This window comes from Microchirus variegatus (genome assembly GCF_963457635.1).
Source record: "Microchirus variegatus genome assembly, chromosome: 2".
NCBI classification, from domain to species: domain Eukaryota; kingdom Metazoa; phylum Chordata; class Actinopteri; order Pleuronectiformes; family Soleidae; genus Microchirus; species Microchirus variegatus.
The window spans coordinates 35371140-35391542 of NC_139803.1; the positions used below are offsets into that span (position 1 = coordinate 35371140).

Sequence of the window (20403 nt, forward strand, 5' to 3'; positions counted from 1 at the left end):
CAGGAAATCACGCAACCTCGGCTCAAGTACTGTTAAATTTACTGTAGAAGAAAGGAAAATTAAATGTTAAAGACAAACGACGACAGCTAATGCTACAAAATCAGAGTCAGAAAAATGTCCTTAGGCTGCCTCGCTAAGGTACCGTAATAACGCTTGTACAGCTATTTTACTCAGTGTGAGTGTGTGTGTAGCAGGTCGCTAATAGGAACCATATGAAACTCCAAAAAGTTGCTGAGTCATGGATCAAAGAGTAGGTAGGTGGGGGTTCAGGAGCAGTTCCTATTGGCTGTTGCAGGTAATGAGGATTTAGAAAAACTCTGAACTTTGTTTAAACTAGAGGCAAAGAGACCAAAAAAGACATGGCAACCCAAACCAAGGTGAACCAGAAGAGTTAACTGTGTCCACGTGAAGGAATTATTATTTTTTTTGTTTTATTTAAATGGACTCACATTTAAATTACATGTGGCTTTTCTTTTCCTCAGCCTGTTCTTCATGGATACTTCAGAAGCTCCTGCTCCTGGAGGGTTCGCATCGGTAAGTCCTGCCTTAAAGCATTTGTACACTAAACTTTATATTAAATATGAAATATTAAAATCACTCTCATTTTTAACAACAACATGATGATTAAATATGTGCACCAGCTTTTGCTCTCAAAGGAATTGAATATGATCAGGCTCCAGTCAATCTAATCAAAGATGGAGGTCAGCAGGTATGATACACATACACATAATGCCAATGTTTACATCAACTGCAGGGTTGCCAGGTCTGTGTGTCAAAAATGAGCCTTATATGAGAATTCAAAATATGCTTTTGCCAGACATGCAGGTCTTATCCAAATGCAGGTCCAAATGTCACATGTTAGGATGTTTCAGGGTCACTCACTCTCTTGGTTCTTGTCATATTATGCACAACAGATGTTCTCAACCCACAAATTAAAAAGTAAATAAAAAAAATCCACCTTTGGCAACAGTTTTCTCTGGGTTCTCTGGTTTCCTCCCACAGTCCAGAAACATGCAGATTTGGGGATTAGGTATATTGGACACTCTAAATTGACTGTAGGTGTGAAAGTGAATGGTTTATGTCAGCTGGGATTAGCACCAGCGACCCACATGTGGAGGATAAAGGGGTAGAAGATGAATGAATGAACCTTTGACAACACTTAACACGTCAATCAAGTCACTCAGTTCCACAAGAAAACCACAGACTTGGCAAACGTCATTATCTGTTGCTTTAGATATATGTACATTTAAGTTACTAAAAAGAAAATATTTATTCTCACAAAGTTTCTCTGTGTGATGAAGCTTACGGAGCAGTACAAAGCGTTAAACCCCATGCAACAAGTGCCTGCATTGGAAATCGATGGCATCACCCTGTCTCAGTCGGTGAGTCCCCCGGCTCTTTGCCTGAGTTATCCTTACCACTGTATTTTTTGTAAAATAACGGTATAATTAGATGGTGTGTGTGTGTGTGTGTGTGTGTGTGTGTGTGTGTGTGTGTGTGTGTGTGTGTGTGTGTGTGTGTGTGTGTGTGTGTGTGTGTGTGTGTGTTCTCACAGCTGGCAATTATACAGTATATTGATGAAACCAGGCTGGGACCACTGCTACTCCCAGCTGACCCAAAGAAACGTGCCCAGGTCCGCATGATAAGTGACCTCATTGCCTCTGGGATACAACCGCTGCAGGTGAGTGGTGGTGAAATTCTGTCTCTCAATGAAAGATTGTAAAATGCTCACTCCCCACTCTAAAGTCCATAGAGAAAATCTGCATTTTTACACCACAGCACACAGGAGTTGTTCATATCCTGCTGCCTCTTTCTGTTAGTTCAAATGTGGTATCTTGTGCCTGTGGGGTTTTACTTGTACTACTTACCAAACTTACCAACAGAAGCAGAAGTAGACCAGCATTACCCTTAAGTTCCTGTGAGCTAAGAATGCTCATTATTTATTTAACCAGATAAAGTCCAATTGCGATCAAGATCTCTTTAACAAGGGCGACCTGTATTTTCTGTTAATTCAGGTATATATGAAAGTTTGGTTTCATCCGTGTTTAAAAAACAGTTTCCATATCTGCAGGTGAATCTATTGAAAGCAGTCAGGAAATTAAATAATACAAACATAATGTCACAATATAGATCAACGTATACCTTTTGTTTCTTGAATATTTCAGAACCTGAACGTCATCCAAAAAGTCGGAGCAGAGAAGGTGCAGTGGGCTCAGCACTTTATTGATCGCGGATTCCAAGGTTGGTGGAAGTTTTTCTTCACAGTAACATTGAGCTATTTTATTTTTCAAAAACATTATTCACATAACAACTTTGCCTTTATCCAGCTCTGGAGCCCATTCTAAAGCAAACAGCTGGAAAATACTGTGTCGGTGATGAGGTGAGAGACTGGTCAACATTAAAGCTCAATAATGTGGCACAAAAAGCTGATACTTAACATTTCATCATGTTTTATACTTTTATTTAGATATCCATGGCTGATATCTGCTTGGTCCCACAAGTCTACAATGCAGAGAGGTACAGTATGGTTCACCCTGAACTAAAAAAAAGAATGTTTTATTTTACAAATTATGTTCTTTATATAAACCATTTTTTTTTTAAATCCCCTACAGGTTCAAGGTGAATGTTGAGCTGTACCCAACTATCAAAAGGTTAAATCAAACCTTAACCGAAATTGAGGCATTCAAATTGAGCCACCCATCCTGCCAACCAGACACACCTCCAGATCTGCGTGCATAAAATAGCAGCTCGGCAGCTATTTGTATGTATATTCTTTAATAAACTACTTTTAAAAAAAAAATTTTTTTGTGTTGTTACTTTAAATTGCATGAAATATAAATGTTAATGTTAAAAAGGAGCAAAATGTGAGGTTAATATAGATTTATTAGCATTTTATAAAGCAATTACAAATCCACAATCCAACGATTCACTGATATATGCACTCATAAGTGAGAAAGAGGGTTTTTATAGGAAGAAAATGCAGAGCATTAATAAAATGCATTTGAGCAGCTGCTCGTTCACAGCGTGAAGTAATGTGCAGAACATGCAGATGAGGAGATTTGTTAGGCAAAGTGTCTGTCACTCAGAGTATGAGCTGTATGCTGGGAATATGAATAGTTGTGAAAGAGGTAGATGATCCTGCCGTGACCCCTAAAGGGAGAAGCTGAAAAAGGGAAGCTGAAAGAGACTCAGAGAAGTGTCATTTTAAATATACAAATAAAAGACACACAGTGAAACAACTTAAGATGCACTTGGAAGTCCTAAATCACAGCATCGCCCTCCGTTGTTTCAATACTCAAACAAGTGTCCCTGCTTCCTTTTCTACCCGTCACTTTTCAACGGGCACCTCCACTGTGCACTTGACCGTATCATTGTAGAAGGTGCCGGAGCAGTCCGAGCCGCCAAACACCAGCAGCGCGCAGTGGACTTTAACGTTTTCGCCCCGCTCGCGCTTCTCGGCGTCCGTTGGGACGGAGCAGCCCAGACTTATCATGCTGTGTCCCGCACGGGGTTTGGAGCAGAGCCCGGGGGACACCACTGAACTCCACGTGCTGGTGTCTGAGGACAAATCGAGGCAAGAGGGGACCGTGTGAGTTACAGCCTAAAATGGATCACTTATACTGTGGTGTTTATTTACAGTGACTTAACTAATAAATTGACAGTGTAGATGTCAACTTTTTGAATGGGTATTGTTTATTTATAAATTAAAGGTGCATTATGTAATAAATCTAAAGCAACTGGCCATAAAATCCTCCTACTATGTCCCAGAGACTCAGGAATGATGTTCATATAACAAACTGAACGCACCAACAACAGTACAGCCAAAATATTTGCATTACAAAATATATTTTGCAGACTGCAAATCATGTTTTGGCATGTGGCGCCACCTACCGCCATCTACCAATCATTGCATTCAGTAGAATCTCAGCTAACGAGCAACCACGGGTTGCCAGTTACGTCAAAAACGAAACCTAAAAGACCTCGGTATTTTTAATTTGTAGTAACCGTTTTTGGCCACATTCTTACATATGTCACCTTTAAATATAAATCGCCAATGTGGTCACATACAGGGATATAAATAAAATGGTGTTCACTTGGCGGATTTTTGGTGTTTGAATGGAGAGTGTGAACGGGGGAAGTCCTAATTTTGCTGTCTGCTTAGACTACATGTTTGAACATTATTGTGTACTGAATTGATTGTTTTTTATTGCCGATTAAGTATGTTTTTTTTGGATAGTCGCCTCCAGGCAGATATGACATAAGGGTCTAAGGATCAGCACTCACCCGTGTTGAAGACGTGAACATCCTGTAGGGCTCCAATCGCACTGCAGCCTCCACTCACTAAAATCCTGTTGTCTGAAACTGGTAGAGCTGCATGAAACCTGTCCGTGTACATGCGAGAGGGCCATTATTCTACTTTGTATTCTTGTCGTCATAAGAGCAGGTGAGGTGATATCTAGTGTTAAAACCAATTAAAATTCAAATGCAGTTCTGGCAAATTTAAGATGTAAAAATACCTCGACCAGATGGGCGCACGAGTGACATTTCTCGAAAAGGTTCATTAACACTGTACTCACCCTCGAGGCAGCGGCGGCATGTTCCCGCACTTCACAGCTGCGTACTCCATAAATCCTACACAAAGTGAGGTCGAGAGCAATGTAAAATGTATGCAAACATGAACTCGTATGCACGAGTCAACAAAGCTGCATCTTACCCAAATCTAAAACATGGAGATCATTAAGGTAGGTCGCCGTCTTCCGACCGCCAAATATTATCAGCCTTTGCGAGAGCAGCGTGGCCGAATGCCTGTTAAATACAAGCATTTTGTGATATATATAATGATATATAGTGTACATTTTGTGTAGCTGCCTTTTGTTAAAAAAGGCACTGACCCAAACCGAGGCAGAGGTCTGTCTCCCTCCACAATGGGTTTGTACCAGAGTTCAAACTCCGGGTTAAAGATGTACAGAGCATTGCTGCAGGATTTATCCCCTGATGGATGTCCTGGCTGAACACCACCGAAGACAAAGAGTTCTTTCTTATAAAACACTGCAGAGTGATATGCCAAAGTTGGTATGTTTCCTTTTGCCTACAGGGGGAAAAGGGGGATTACATTAGGAATCTCTGCTCAAGAATCAAAATCTAAAGACTTGCAACAAACCTACAATGACGAGCTTCCACTTCCAGGTCAGAGTACTGAGGATGTAGATCTCGCTGTAGCGCTGACCTTCCCTCAGGCCGCCGTAGACAAACAGCGACTTGGAGTCTGGATCGTAGGACGCGGAGTGTCCTCGAGCACACAGGGGTCCAGGTTCAGAGGTAGAGGAGTTCATGGGGAACCAGAAATCACCGTCTGGGAAGAGTGGACATACATTTGAGGTAAAGTATTTCCCCACTTTATTACTTTTTGACCTTTTGGCTCATGAACTTAAAACTGCAGCTTGTGACTGTGTTTCTCACTATGCCAGTAATCCCACCCTACGTCACCCAGCGACATTCTGGCGCAGCACACAGGAAGTGATTCATTTTATGTCAACACAGGCGAATGCGGGGGTGGGGCGGGGGTGTGAGTATGACCAAAAACACAAGAAACCCACGAAAAGTTTAATACGTCGATCTTACTGCTCAACAGGGAAAACAATGATGTTACCACTGACCTAGTTCCAGCTTCCACAGAGAATCCTTGCAGTAGTTTTGATCAGCGGTCTCTCCGCCGATGAGCAGAGCAGTGTTGGGGTCAGTCAGACACATCGTGTGGCTCCAGCGCTTCGATGGACACGCTGAAACTATAAATGTTAAAATGTTACGTATTCAGACGTGATGAAGGAGAGAATCTTGGTTTTGCTCCCTCTTGACCTTCTCTGATGTCACTCTTCATTCCCTCCTGGCTGTTCATCCTGCACAGCCTTTTTTTCTTGGGAGTTGAAGCCAGGTCGATGTCCTCGGTGAGACTGTCCATGTCCTCAGAGCTCCACGTCATCTGACCTCTCTTACTGATGACCGTCCGCCTGGGTGTCTTGTCCTTTTTTTAATCAAAATCATAAAAACTTTCATATGCGTATATAAATATAGTTATATATATATATATATATATATATATATATACACGTTTTGGACCACCATGTTTATACAGTAGTGCACAAGAGGAAAAACTTAATACCTTTTTGATTCTAACTGAGGCTGAGCGATTTCGAATAAATATCTAATTGCGATATATCTGTAATTTTTTTCTTATTCTAAAAACATATTTAAAATGATTACCGAGTGGTATTTGTGCAGATCTGTGAGAAACAAAGATGTTCTCTTCAGTCTTCTAGAATAAGACGTGTATAAATCAAGACAATAATTCATCTAAAAATTTAGTTTCACACACGTTTTGGCCTTAACAAATATTGCAAAATGAAAATCGTAGTGGGCTGTATTGCGATTTAGATCAAAATGATCCAACTTCCTGATAGAATGCAGTAGAGAACTGCTGAGCACAAGGATAAGAAGCTGATTTTCTTTACAGAAACTGGTCATGAATGAGCCAAACGTTTTGTTGTATGAATTGTTAAAAGATGTAGGCAGAGAAAGCGACATCAATGACAGCAATGCCGAGCACGAGTCTTACCGTGGGCCAAGCACTGGGTTTATTTCCCACAGCAGAAGACGCGCTGGTGTCAATTTTGTTCACTTGGATCTCAGCAAAGCAAACACTGTCACTCAACTGCGAGGAGTTGGGAGTGATCTACGAGGCAGCGGGAAAAAAACCAGTGACGTGTTTAAGTGAGGAGAGCACAGAAAAATGCCCCCGAACTATTTCAAACTTTACCGTCTCATTTTCAGTATTTTGGATCAACGTGCTGCAGAGGTCGGTGGTGTCGTGCTGTTCCGGGAAGAGACGTTTCCTTTGAACTAGAGGAGTGCTGCTGAAGACGCTCGCCGTGTCCTGTGGAACAAAACGGTGCAGAGCAGCTCAACACACGTAATATACTCAATTATAAACAATATGAGTATATAAGGGAACAATGCATTTCATTTTTCCTTAACACCATATACTGGAGTGAGCAGATTTTGATCTCCACCCGTCTGGACATGAAAACAATCACTTCCCGTGTGCAGCGTGTGAATATCGGCACGTGGCAAAACCTAAACGCACCCTACAATGTGGCTTTAACAGGCTTTAATCAGCACAGTGTGATCCCGTTTGATAGTGGTTACTGCGATAGTTACTGCGATTAATCGATCATTAATCGATGACTAAATTTACTGGTGGAGTATTTAACACAAGGATGAAGGAGACCTCATACCTCTCCACACACTGTGAGCACAATCTTGCCGTAGACTCCCTTCCTGCTTCTCTCTGCTGCCACTGAGGCGATGTTTGTGTTCCAGTCTCCCTCCCAAGTCAGACACCTGAGATCAAAGACAGTGTTCTCACATTATAGACCCGAGTTTTCCTTTACTTTTGCCAAGGAGGAGCAGATTATGATATTTTCTGTGGATGTGGATTATGTAAGAAATTTAGCAGTGTACCACTATTATGAGAACATTTAACTTAAGTACTGGTCTGAAAATGTACTCAAAAAAAGTAGCATGCTTAAAAGTTGCTTAGTTACTTTTTTTGGGGGGTTGGGGGTTCTTGCTTGTGTGAAGCAAAAGGACAATTAAAAAAAAAAAAATTACTTTAAAAACTACAAATACACAAACAACCTACTCAATTACAGTAAAGCGAGTAAATGTAATTAAGTACATAACACTAAGTAAGTGTTATACTACAGTATAGTGTATTTAAAAGCATGCTTGAAAAAAAATATATATACATATACATATTTACATATATATACACATTTACTTATAAAAGGTAACTACATTTTATATCAGAAAATGACTCTTGATACTGAAGTACAGTTAATGTCACATATTTTAAGACTTTTACTGAAGTAATATTATAAAAAAAAGGGACTTCCTGGTAAGATACTTGTACTTTTACTCAAGTATCCCTTTAAAACTTTATACAAGATGGGATTTTAGTTTTTTTTGTATAACATTGTTAACTGTGTGGATTTATTGACACTGTTGTGCTCCATCAGAGGTCTTTCTCTCGTCTGTTAGTGAGTTGTTGACCTTCACATACCTCGCCTGAGAGGACAGAGTCCCGATTCTCTGGGCCTCGACCTCTGCACTGACGACGACCTCCACTGCGATGGCGCTCGAGTCGCCGCCTCTCCACTCTCCAAGCCCGAAGATGACCAGCTGTTTGGGCAGAGGCAGCGGGATGTGCACCTGGAAGCACCGTCGGTTGGATTTGCTGTCAAAGGAAATGTAAATATGTTTGTTTTATTTCTATGCAAGAAAACGCCTATTTGGTGTATTTTTTTTCTCCCCCCAGATACAAACGCACCTGATGAACTGACGTGGAGAGTCACGCAGGGACCACAGCACATAGAAACTCATTTTGCCCATTTTTCTCTTTGCTCTTTCAGGGTCGTTGTGACTCCTATAATCCGACAAGAATCCGCGGACAATGGAGCCTCGTCTGTCCGCTTCTGATGAGACGCCTCCTCTGATTGGCTGAGAAGAGAAGCCGATGTAAAAATACACACCTGTGTGCAGCGGTATGAGGTAAAACGGCTGATTCAGCAGTGAGTGCGAGTCTAATCAGTTTCTTCTTGTAAAAAGTGTTTGGGTGAATTCCAATTCCTTGCTTAACCCTCAATCAAAAATCAAAAGTGGTGTCCTGATTCTCAGAAAATGTAAGTTGAGGGCCAAGTTTTAAGGGCTGTATCGCCCTCAATATTGAGATTTTGAGACCACCCTTGGGAGCAAGGTCTACCCAGAATGCATTGCGTGTTTTCACATAACAAAGATGGCGCCGAAAGCAGCGAAACGAGTACGCTACAAATTAAGTATTTTCTTTGTTAATAGTGGTGTGTGGTAACTGTCAGCTGAATATGTCCGTGGTTGTGGTATTTGTATGAGTATCATCTTATAACTAACTGACAACCTAATAACTTGACTGACAAACGGATCGTAATAAATAATCGTGACGTAAATGTGTTCTTCTTCTTCTTTTTTGGAGTTGACAGACTGGACGCAGCTTTCGCGTTATTCTGCCCCCCACAGTCTGAAGACTTTTTTTTCCAGAATGCTTTACTTTTCCTCAGAATTCTGAGCACATCAATATTTCTTGTTAAGATGTCAAATTAAAGTTATTTACTTGCATTTCTGAACAGAAAATTTAGTTTTAGTGGTTGAATGTTATGCTTGATTACACTGAGTTACAAAAATTGTCTATGTTTTTTCAACTGAATTAGGACCAAAAATGACAATCATTTTTCTCAAGCAGGTCAGGTTTTTATGCTAATTTGATTTTGAAAAATCCAATCTTCTGACTAAATTGATCACATTTAGCCCAAGCTTTATCCTGGTCACCAAAATAAAAAAATATAAAATACCAAAAATAAGCATGGTAAGCACACTTTATGAAACTTGTGACTAGATTCCTGTTAGGAACAATGGTGTATTCACCGCAGATGTAGCAGAATACGTCAGGCTTATTTTTGCAAGATCTTCTCTTCAGAGCCATTTCTTTCACTTGTAATATATAAAAAAAACAATTAGTCATAAGTTGGCACATCAGAATGTGTTTCTTGCAATAAATATAAAATAATTTTGCATCATATGACGTGGAAATACCCATACAAAAATATGTAGTAAACTAATTTGGTGTTGACCAGTGTTATGATTAATTTCTGACTTCTCAGAAAAGAAGAAGCCCAGTGATCTGGCTCAAATCTGGATATAAAAAGGTAAATTCAGTTTATTTGCCAAATAAATAACAGTAACATTTTAAGTTTCAAAGTTTAGTTTCATGCTTTGGACATTCAACAAATCCAGCAAAAATGAAGATTGGCACTCGAAGTCACTCTGGATATCGACTGGCCTTTGGGGAGAGCTGAAAATAAACCCTGGTTTCATCAGCACGCCTGTAACAATTACATCAATTCCCTAACGCCGCTCTTTAATGTAAACACAGGGGACCATCTTGAAGCGCTTTCTAATCCTGGATCTGCATCGAGACGATGTGAAATAAGCTACTGCGCACGCACAAACACTGTTAAACCTTCTGCTTCTTTAATAAGGGTCAACACCGTTGGTCAAATTAACCTCAAAGAGAACTAGACAATCTTCTCTTTATTGTTGAATATAAATGTCAGGAACAAATATCATAACTTACAGTGAAGATACAGTACAGCAAACAGAGGAGGCTTTAAACAGGTCGCTTTACATTGTGTGCTACGTTAGCAGCCCCAGTGTATGATATCTTTGGAAACATGTGCGTGAGTGAACATGGTAAAAGCTGATTTAAAAAAAACAACAACAACAAAGCTTTTGAACACAATCAGATCCAAAGTGTGCCTGAAGCACTGGAGGATATTCATAAACAAACAAGACTTTCACAAACAGATGTGCACAAAATACATTTAAATATTAAAACTGCTCTCTTCCTACCAAACTGCAAACTAAAGCGGGAGGGAGGCAAATGTAAATATTGATTCTTTATTACATAATCAGCTTTATGTGATAAGGAATGGCTTCATTTGTGTCATAAAGAGCACACTTTGAAAAAAAAAAAAAACTGTCACCACTTGCCTCGGAAGATCCTAATGTACAGTATGTGTTTTACTGACTTGCCACATTGTGCACAGTTTGTATTTATCATTCGCTTTCTGCATGACCACATTTGACACGATAAAAACAAGCGCACGCTACAAAAGCAGGACGACAAAGTAAAAGAACAATCGTAAATCACAGGCAATGTAAGCATTCACGCAGACAACTGAAAACCTCCATTTCTTTAGAATGCTGCTCATTAGGAACCTGGCCTGGAGAGATACAGTGTATTCTGCGCAGGTGAATCCCTGATCACTGCTACCAGAGAAATGTTACGGCCGAAAACAAAATGTCTTTGATGACGGGCACTTGACCAAGTAGTACAGTACATACATGGCACCTGTGCAAGGCTTTTACAAAACGTCTATCAGCGAGATGATTGGGGCAAATGTTGCATTCAAAACTATCTGACAATATATAGAATTTCAACACGCGGCAACACAAGCTGATAGTGATAAAAATAGATATTACCAATATTTCACTTTTTTTTATATTACTTCATTCATCCCCCAAGTAAGGAATCAAAAATATTTAATTGTTAAGAGCGATATTCTTTGACGATAGACACGTGGCATCTCAGGCACTGTAATAAACCCTGTAGTAAAGCGTTTTATTTCGCCATAGTGAGTAAGAGTTGTCGAACTTCAGCAGGTAAGTTCCTTCACCGGGGAAGTCATGGCTGCCACCGAAGACAGACATGTGACTGTCCTGGCGATAGACGGGCAAGATTTCAGCCAGGTTTGAGTTGGTTTGAGCTTTGGAGCCCTTCTCAACATCTCCGTTACCAACAGGCCCTAAAACAGAAATCACACAAAGTCAACACGCTGCCGGAGATAACAGTTGCAGGAAAAGATAACAACACAATTAAACCGTGTTTCCACCGAGGTTTGATTTGGTACAGTACGATATGTGTTTTTTGGGGGCTTTTTCTGCGTTTTCCATTAGGAATAGTACCAAAATAACCAGCCCCAGAGTAAAAGCATACAGAACCGTACTCTACCAAAGCATGTACTCTACTGCAAAGACTGCACCAAATTCCACATTGCAAACCCCAACTGACCTTCCAGGTCCTCCTCTTCATCTTCGTCATCACTTGACTCACTGATGTGCACTGTGATAGAGCGGTTCGTGACAGGAGTCCAGTCAAAATAGATGCCAAAGCCAATGTCGTAGCTGTCTGTCGCAAACTCCCAGAACACTTTTTTGGCCTCTGGGACAGTGGGAACGTGGACTGTCATGATGTCGCCTCGGTAAACGGTCACCACGCTGTCCTTCTCTGGTCTCAGCTTTGCCTTCAGCTCCTTCAGCGCAGCAGATGTCCATGTTGTCGGCGGACTTAGGGGCGGCGTCTGGGCTGCAATGAGGAGAAGAAAATGTTGACAAAGAACACAACAGCTAATCCGGTCCTTTTTAATTATGCATAGATAAGATATGCAAGATCATTCGTAATGAATCATTTTTTCCTTTTTTTTTTTTGTAGATGAGACCTGTTGCTTTAGTTACGTTATCATCTTTCTATGTGTAAAATACTGTATTCTCCACTGTCACTGTTTTGGCTGGAGCCAAGGATGCTCACTCACACTTGGAACTTACATTTAGCCCCTTTAAAAACGGAAGGTTAATCTTTTTAGAGTTCCTGTTACACTGTATACATTAATTACTGATTTCTGAAGCCTCCGAGTTAAAAGATCCTAGATAAAGCAAAGCAGCAGTCATGATGACACACTCAGCAGGTCCTCACGTTTCATCTCAGCAGAGAGTTGACAGCTCCCGGCACTGTTGTTCTCCTCACCTCCTCCCCCTGGGGCCAGCTCAGCAGGGGCCTCCTCATTACCCTCAAAATGCACACATACAAGATTTGTTATTCCAGAAAAATAATATCAAACAGTCCTCCCCTGTTTGTTGCCAGTGAGCAACAGGTTATCCAACATACTTAAACATTAACTACCTTGTCTGAAGACTGCTCTGGATCCTGGCCAATATCATCCATGTTCGGCTGCTCTTTCACCTGAGCAGAGCTCTCTGAAAGATCAGTGTTCTGGAGCCTGGAGTGGTGATAGCATAGCAGCAGAGAGGAAACCACAATATTTAACTGGTGACGACATTAGCATGCCACAAGCACACCGAGCTGCACAGATTATGAGCGCGTTCATAATAAAGAAAGACTTTCTGCAGCAACAGGTTACCTGTCCCGCGGTCTGCTGTCGCACTGTTTAGACGCTATTCCAGGGAAAGACGAGAAGGAGAGGGATGACAGCCGTGACTGGAGCTCTGATGCAGCCTCTAATCTCTCCATAGCTCTGTGGGCAAGGCAAACACCTCAGCCTGCGTGGCTGAGGAGAAAAAAAGAAGAGAAGATGAGGCCCCGCCCCCTTGAAAACCACAGGGAGGGAGAGAGATGACAGAAACTAGCCTACAGTGCTAACGCGAGCCACGGACACTAAACAAACTGTAACGTGACACTCGTGGTCCACATTCGCCACAGCCGAGGCTCGTGAATCAGTAGCCAAAGCAGTATAAAGGACAACTGAGTGTATGTGGAGTGTGTTGATTAACAAGCTCCACGTCTTGGCAACGTTTGACGTGTTAGCTTTTTAGCTAGCTAGCGAGCTACTTGTTGGTTCACATTTAGCAACCTAGCAAGCTATAAAAAAGTGAAGCAGCAGCGACGTCTTACCGCGAAACTACGATGACAGTTTCACTTCATCAGTCCAGCTCGGGTCATCGGAAAAGACGAGTCCATATCACTGCACCAGACTGCAGTGATATGGATATCCGCTGCTACTGCTGCTGATGCTACACAGGAAAAAACAAGACTGACTTTTTTTTTTTTTTTTTTTTTTTTTTTAAAGACTTCCTTGTTTGCTCGAGTGTTGACGAAAACCAGCGAATCTGAGGCGGAAATTAGAGAGAGCTGAGGGGACCATGTTTTATAATCCATTTACAGTTTTATTTATATCTTTCCCCCCTTTACATTAACCATGGGCGACATTAACAGTAATAACAAACAGTGCCAGTAATAAAATAAATCTATATTGAATGCATCCACACATAATAACAGATCAACAGCAGCTTTAGGATTTAGATTAGATTAGATTAGATTAGATTAGACACCAGGGAAATTCACTTGTCACAGCAGCAACATGTTAAGAGGTCAGATTCCCGGCTAACAATTCCAGGTTCTCCTGAGGTTGATATGGAAGGTTTTTCTGACATTCCCCATAACGTTAGTTTTTAGTTGCACATTTGGTTCCCAGAATGTTACTTTGTCACAGCCTTCATACAACCTTTAGAGAACGTTCTCTAAAGGTTCCCAGAATTTTAATGTTAATTGTCATACATTAACATGACATCATTCATTATATATCACTTATTATAAAATGCACAGTAGAATACATACTTGTAGTCTTAGATTAATGAAAAGGCAAACTTGATAGAATTATAAAAAATAATGTATACATAATAAAACTGTTTTTTAAAAACTAACTCTAAAATACAAATATATTCGAAAGTGTATATGAAAAAAAACAAAAAACTAATTGTGTCTCTCTTGAGGTTAGCGTCATGGATGTTCATATTATACATCCATGGTTAGCGTCTGTCTGTTTGTGTTTCCGCACTTGCTGCACTTGCCACTATGACCAGCAGAGGGCGCCAGCGGTTTGTTGCTTGAATGTTGTGAAGTCTGCCCTCTCTGATTGCCTCAATAGTATCTTACCATCCCATGCCTCACCACAAGGGGGCGCGCCAACCCTTTACCCACTGCCAAGTGTGCCCTCTCTCTGACCCCAGACGACCCAGTAGTGAGTGAGCTGAATGAACAACGGTAAGAAATACGAATTTGAGGTCGTAAAACCATGATTTAGCACATCAAAGCACAAAGTCTAATAAGTCTTTCGCTTATCAGGAATGAGAATTGTGTCATGTTTGGTGAGAGGAGCCGTCTCACTGTGTGAGCCCTCTGAGAGGCCTTGTTGTAAGCTTGTGATGTAGTGTGAAATCATGCCTTACATTGAAACCGTTTTCTTAAACCAGTCGGAGCTACACGAATGTTCCTAATGTTTGAACCGCTCTGTCATTGTGAACAGTGTAAACCTACTCTGAAAAGATCGCTAACTAAGTAAGCACGATGCTAACGCTAGTGCCGCTAGCTCAGATATTCACTGTAAAATGTATTGAGAGTGTGGCTAAGTAAGCTAACCTGCCACTTCTATTGTTCAATGAGAGAAAGGGAGCATATAATGCATATTTGTGTTGATACGTTGCCAGGTTGTGATAGTTATTGTTCTTTGATAACTGTGATGTGCATCATGTGTTTGCGTGAAAAGTGGAAGTAGAATGACGTCATGTGATTAATAGTAATGGTTATGTTTTCTGCACTCTACGTGTAGATTGGTTTGTTTGCTGGATTATAGGTTGATTCAGATTCTGAACCTATGGAGGTTCAGTGGCGAGCCAAGAATTATGGTCGAGTGGACGGAAGGGTGCACGGTGTGGCAAGCGGTGGGATCCACTCTGGACAACCTCAGACATCATGTCATTCCCCTTAGTGACGCAGATAAGGAAACAATACACTAACAGAACATACACGACCCAGAATGGTAGAGAAGGGACACTTTTATTTTATTTTTCCATTTTATGTTTTATCAAAGCTCTATTCAATTGTATTGTATTGTATTTTTCATATTAATGTTAATAATAATATTAATAATACTACTAATAATGTGTTAAGAGACTGCTTGTGTGTGAAATTGCCACACTTAAGCCATGTCAGATAATAAAGCATGCATTCTCTTACTTTATTGAAATGTCTTTATTAATCTTCCTATGACCAATGGGCTTCTTCCTCACTGACTGTGCCTGTTGTGAACAGTGTATTTGGTGCTTTCCATGTAATCTAGATGAGATCTCTTCAAGATGATTAGTAATCACGCAAAATATTCTTATGATTGCTATGTCTTACTTGTCTAGTAAGGATAGAATTATGTCTAATAAGAGCCATGCACTTATAAACGGCGAGGTTTAGTACATCAGTTAATAAAATAGTAAACTTGGGTCAAATACAAAGCAAAGATTTTACAAATGTTACACAAAGTGTTTGGTGTTACTGAAGCTACTGTTGAACACATCAATACTTAAGTGAAAACAGAAATCTAAGTGTAATGTATAAGGTAACAAAAATATATATTTAGTATGTCAAACTATGTTGGGCTATGTTCACAGGACTCCACCCCCCTCTCTGCAGAGCATCTACAAATGCAGTGTCCACAGGAGAGCTGCTTCCATCATCAAGGACCCCACACACCCCCAACACGGGCTGTTCACACGTCTTCCCTCAGGTCAGAGGAAGAGAAGTGTCAAATGCCACCAGGAACTCTTTCTTTCCCTCTGCCATCAGACTCCTCAACAGCTGACAGGATTACAATGGACCACATCTGCCCCTATACCCATACCTCTATTTACTTCAATTTGCACACTGCACATTGCACTTAAAATTGACCTACCTCGCACATTTATGTACAGAATATTTTCTTTTCTTTTACTTGTAGTTTATTTTCTTTATTTTCTCTTTGCTTATTTTTGTACCTCTTAAACTTGTGGTATTCAGTGTGGACAGCAGTGTAAGAATTTCATTGTACAAGAAAAATGGAAAGACACTTTATACTTGCTTTTGTATTTTATTTAGTAGTAATATTCAGTCTCTTTTTTTATTTTCTAACTTTAGCCGTTACAATATTTTTGATTTACTTTTCATGTTTTTTCCTTAAAGTTAAAACTTTAAAATAACTCTTTTATAGGTTTTTAAAGATTTCATCCATATATTATTGACCTCTGACATTTTTTATGTAATCCCTAGGGATCTTTGTTGGTGTGGACTAAAACTAACATATATACTTTTTGAGCTTTTTAAAGTTAATTTATTTTATGAATATTTATTCTCATTTTTTTGTACACTTGGCTGTTTGTATCGTCACTACTGTACTCTCCTGTTTGTCAAACTCACATTTTTTGACACAGATGATGAGCCCCCTCTGGTGAATAAATGAAAGTACTGCATGCTTTTGTTTGACACTTGAGTTGGAGATGGAGGTTCAGCAGCAGATTCTTCCCAATCAAACTTGCACTTATATAATAATAACAACAACAATAATAATGATAAAAGTAATACTAATGATTTTATTTTATTCACATAATTGTTCTCCAAGAGCACTTTTACTTTTATTTATTGACCATTTTGTGCATTCACTGGTGGGCTCGACTTCTGTTTGTCTGTTAAAATTACGTAATAATAGGGTTTGTTATCTCTTTTCATTTTTACAGACTCCCCTTGGGTCATCTGAGGTCAGCTCCACCTGGGTTTTACATGCTTGTTGGTTAGTACAATGCCCCCACCTGGACACCATGGCTGTTTTTCAGAGATGAAAACTGCCTCTAAGCAAAAGTCTGTAATGTGTTAAAAGGATACACTACACCTTGGTCAGGTGGTGTGCCCACAAAGTCGCTGGAGCACAAAGAGGATGGCGATAACTGGCCTACAACCAGCACGGGATACGATTGCATGGTTGGTATCGAGTCATTCTGTGCTTCACCCTACACTGCATTGTCAAAGGTGTCAGTTTAAGGGCTTCAATGCTTGCTCGTGTATTCATAAAAATTATAGAGATAATAACATTCATGTATTGCACATATATTATAAGATGTTTTTGCAGATGACTGCTGAGAAGACACTAATTACTTGTGTTTAATCCATATATATATTTTTTGTCCTTTATTAATCTAGAAAAGTCAGCCATGGCACTTTTGGCTGCTGCTGTCAACCTCATCGTGTACAAAGTTGCATTTAACGTCTACAAATGGGACTGGTAACTTTGCACTGCTGGTTACAGGCCGTCCCGGAGCAACTACAACATCTCCACCTCAACCCCCTCTCAGCCTGTGTTGAATCGTGTAATTAAAGGCAGAATCCCTCAACATGGTGGACAGGTTGGTGTCACACACACAGATCCAGCTGAGCAGACAGACAGTTTTAGGTCAAGACAATGGTGTATAGTTCACATAAAAAGGGACAGCAAGTAGGATTTGGCATTAGTTTGTCCGTTATAAACATGGTGATCCAACATGGCGGCCTACATCAAGAAGAGCTGCTCCTGAGGTTAATAGAAAGAGTTTATTCAGTGGTAATGAGAACAACAATTCATACATTCAGGTGATTAAACACTCTATCCCTCTATTCCCTCCCTATTTTCTCAGGCGGTACTCGGTATTATAACTTTGAGAACCACTTGAATAAACGCTTATTGCCCCCACCTGCCCCTGTGCTGCGAGCGTATACACACAAATGATAGTATTGCTTGAGAGCAGAGCCAGTTTTCAGAGTTTACAAAGACCAAATAGGTGCATTATTAAACAACAAAATAAGGTTATGCACTGCAACTTTAAACATTGGTTTAGGTGGTGCCCCATTATTTCCTTAAGTGGGTAAAACATATATATGTACATTATATGCTGATCCTTTTTATTCCTTCTGAGCTAAATCTATTTCTTTTGTTGTGAACGGTGATGCGGACACATAATGAGGATGCCACATGCAACACCAACTGCCCTGTCTAAATAATTCAGAGCCTTGTTTCATCGGATATCAGCAACTTTAGACTTTGACGTATGACTTACAGGCTGGCTGTATATGTAATTGATGAGATGTTGACTTGTGCTTCAGTATTCAACAGAAGTTGTGTTGAATAGGAGCTGCTAAAGCATGGCTGAACTCGGCAAAATGCCGAAAGTCAGCAAAATGCATTTATAATTAGTGCTTTCACTGGCTTTATTTGTGGAGAAACGCATCACACAGAATGTTTTCTGAGTTGTTATAAATATGTTATTTATACAATTAAAATAAAGAATCGGCATCACTTGTGTTCAGGTTGGCTTTTTAAACCTTTAAAGCTCAAACCGGAATGAAGTGAAATCCTAGGTGTTGCAAATGGGACATGACACCGTTTGGAGATTTCATGACAAAGCAATGTGTCTGCACCAAGAGCCAGTTCAGAGCAGCAGCCTATTAAAGATTAAGAAGGAACATTATTCCAAAATAGGCTGAGCTAGATATGTTGTCTACTCGTCAATGACATTCTATCAGTTCTGACACTGAAATATGTCTATTTCCTCATTCTCATTTTGTTTTTGATGTTTTTATACTAGTTGTTTGCTGTTTGTTCCAATAACTTTTATGACAGGGTGTCAAAAATCCTTTCAGTGTCCTTACTCCATCCTCACATTGTAGCATTACGGATTCTGAAAAATATTTGAAGTTGCAGGAAATTGGAACAAAAGGAACAGTGTGCATTTGTGAGTATTCATTAATATAATGAATGCAGTGTAGAAGAGAGAGTTGAGTTGCAATTTAACTGCTGGTTAAAATCGACTTGTGTTTGAAAACATTAAATGACAATGTGATCATATTTATTTTCACATTGTCAAAAATATATAAAGAACTTTGCATTCAGAGTATATGCAGATTAACAGACTCTGCTCACAGTGACGTCTCTCAGCAGCCCCTAGTTATAGTTACCAGTCTCGGGTTCAACACTCATGCACTATTCATTGGTGTATCACATCACTCCTGGCCAGCTCCAGACTGGACAAACTCAATTCTTTTCTCTGCAACTTAACTTTGTAGCCTTATTCCTACTGCTGTGAAAATGTCGAAAATGTTCACGTAGTGTCGCCTCCATTTCAGAAAAAAATAGAGAAAAAGTGAAGATCAAGGGACTCTTTTCCTCTCAGGGAGCTACCTACAAGACAAGAGCATCATTTCCCTGTATGGTAAGTTTAATCAAGTTACTTTCTGTCATCAGCTACATCCATCGTGTGCAAAGATTACAAAAACCTCAACATTTAGTCTTCTACATGTTTTCACGGTCCAGTTCTTGAAAGAAACTTCTTTTAAACAAAAGAAGTAATGAGTAATAGTCTGTTTAAGTAGTTTACTTTTTACATACTAACAATATACTGACGATATTTCATTATGGGCCTGGCTCAGTGTGTGTGTTTTTTTTGTTCTAAACTTTATAACTATTATTTGTACAGTGCTCATTAAGGGCATCCACTTATTTTGACTTGGTTTCAAACTTTTTAACATGTTTTAAAATATGTAATGTGTATAGTTTTTGACACACACAAACCTTGAAATGTTAAGTGGTACAGTCATTTATGTTTTACGGTTGACAATAACAATTTTGGATATAACTAAGACACTAACTTTTTCATGTGCACTCATGGAGAAGACACTTTGCTGATTAATGACTGCAGTTTAATTATTTTTTAAGTGCATTGTTTTGCACAATCGCTGTGAAATGTATCCTGTTTAATTGACGTATTCAGGCCACCTGATTTAAATAATTAAAAGGGCCGTTTGAAGGCTAAACCCGGGTGTGGTAGCACGCCTCTGTAAATGTCTTCATGTGTGACGACTTTTTCTTTATTATGTTTTTTGTTGTATAATATTTGGTTTTGAACAACCTTGCATTAAATGTTTAAAATAGTTTAGTCTGTGTTTGTGCAACAGGTTTTGTGTGACAGAATCATTCTGGCTGCTGCAGAACATGCATAAAATATGAGGTGTTTTTTTTTTTTTAATTTTTTATTGGCGTTACTTTGCTCCATTCAAGAGCAGGCCTGTCGTCTATGAAATGCTAAATGACTGTAAATTTCGTCCACAGAGCACACAGTGAAGTGTTTTGCACC

At 39.8% G+C, this 20403-nt stretch overlaps 2 protein-coding genes across 4 annotated transcripts; one reads left to right on the forward strand and one right to left on the reverse strand.

The window, feature by feature from the left end:
• On the forward strand, positions 1–2739 carry gstz1 (glutathione S-transferase zeta 1; the record flags this gene model as incomplete). 3 transcript variants are annotated; one of them, XM_083902470.1, is made up of 10 exons in its annotated part: positions 50–250; positions 338–377; positions 483–534; positions 642–709; positions 1284–1382; positions 1556–1681; positions 2166–2241; positions 2328–2380; positions 2468–2517; positions 2613–2739. In XM_083902470.1, exons 1-10 carry the CDS (start codon positions 213–215, stop codon positions 2737–2739), a joined length of 729 nt encoding a protein of 242 aa, XP_083758596.1. In that variant the 5' UTR covers positions 50–212. The 3 variants fall into 3 exon arrangements, with proteins under 3 accessions (XP_083758598.1, XP_083758596.1, XP_083758597.1); XM_083902471.1 differs by having other exon boundaries at positions 1302–1382; XM_083902472.1 differs by lacking the exon at positions 338–377 and having other exon boundaries at positions 1–138.
• A 7408-nt stretch (positions 2740–10147) lies between these two features.
• On the reverse strand, positions 10148–13457 carry tmed8 (transmembrane p24 trafficking protein 8). Its single transcript, XM_083910274.1, has 6 exons — positions 13337–13457; positions 12846–12992; positions 12608–12704; positions 12401–12494; positions 11720–12013; positions 10148–11453 (listed from the first exon to the last, which is right to left on the reverse strand). Exons 2-6 carry the CDS (start codon positions 12953–12955, stop codon positions 11236–11238), a joined length of 813 nt encoding a protein of 270 aa, XP_083766400.1. The 5' UTR covers positions 12956–12992; positions 13337–13457; the 3' UTR covers positions 10148–11235.
• Positions 13458–20403: the final 6946 nt, after the last annotated feature.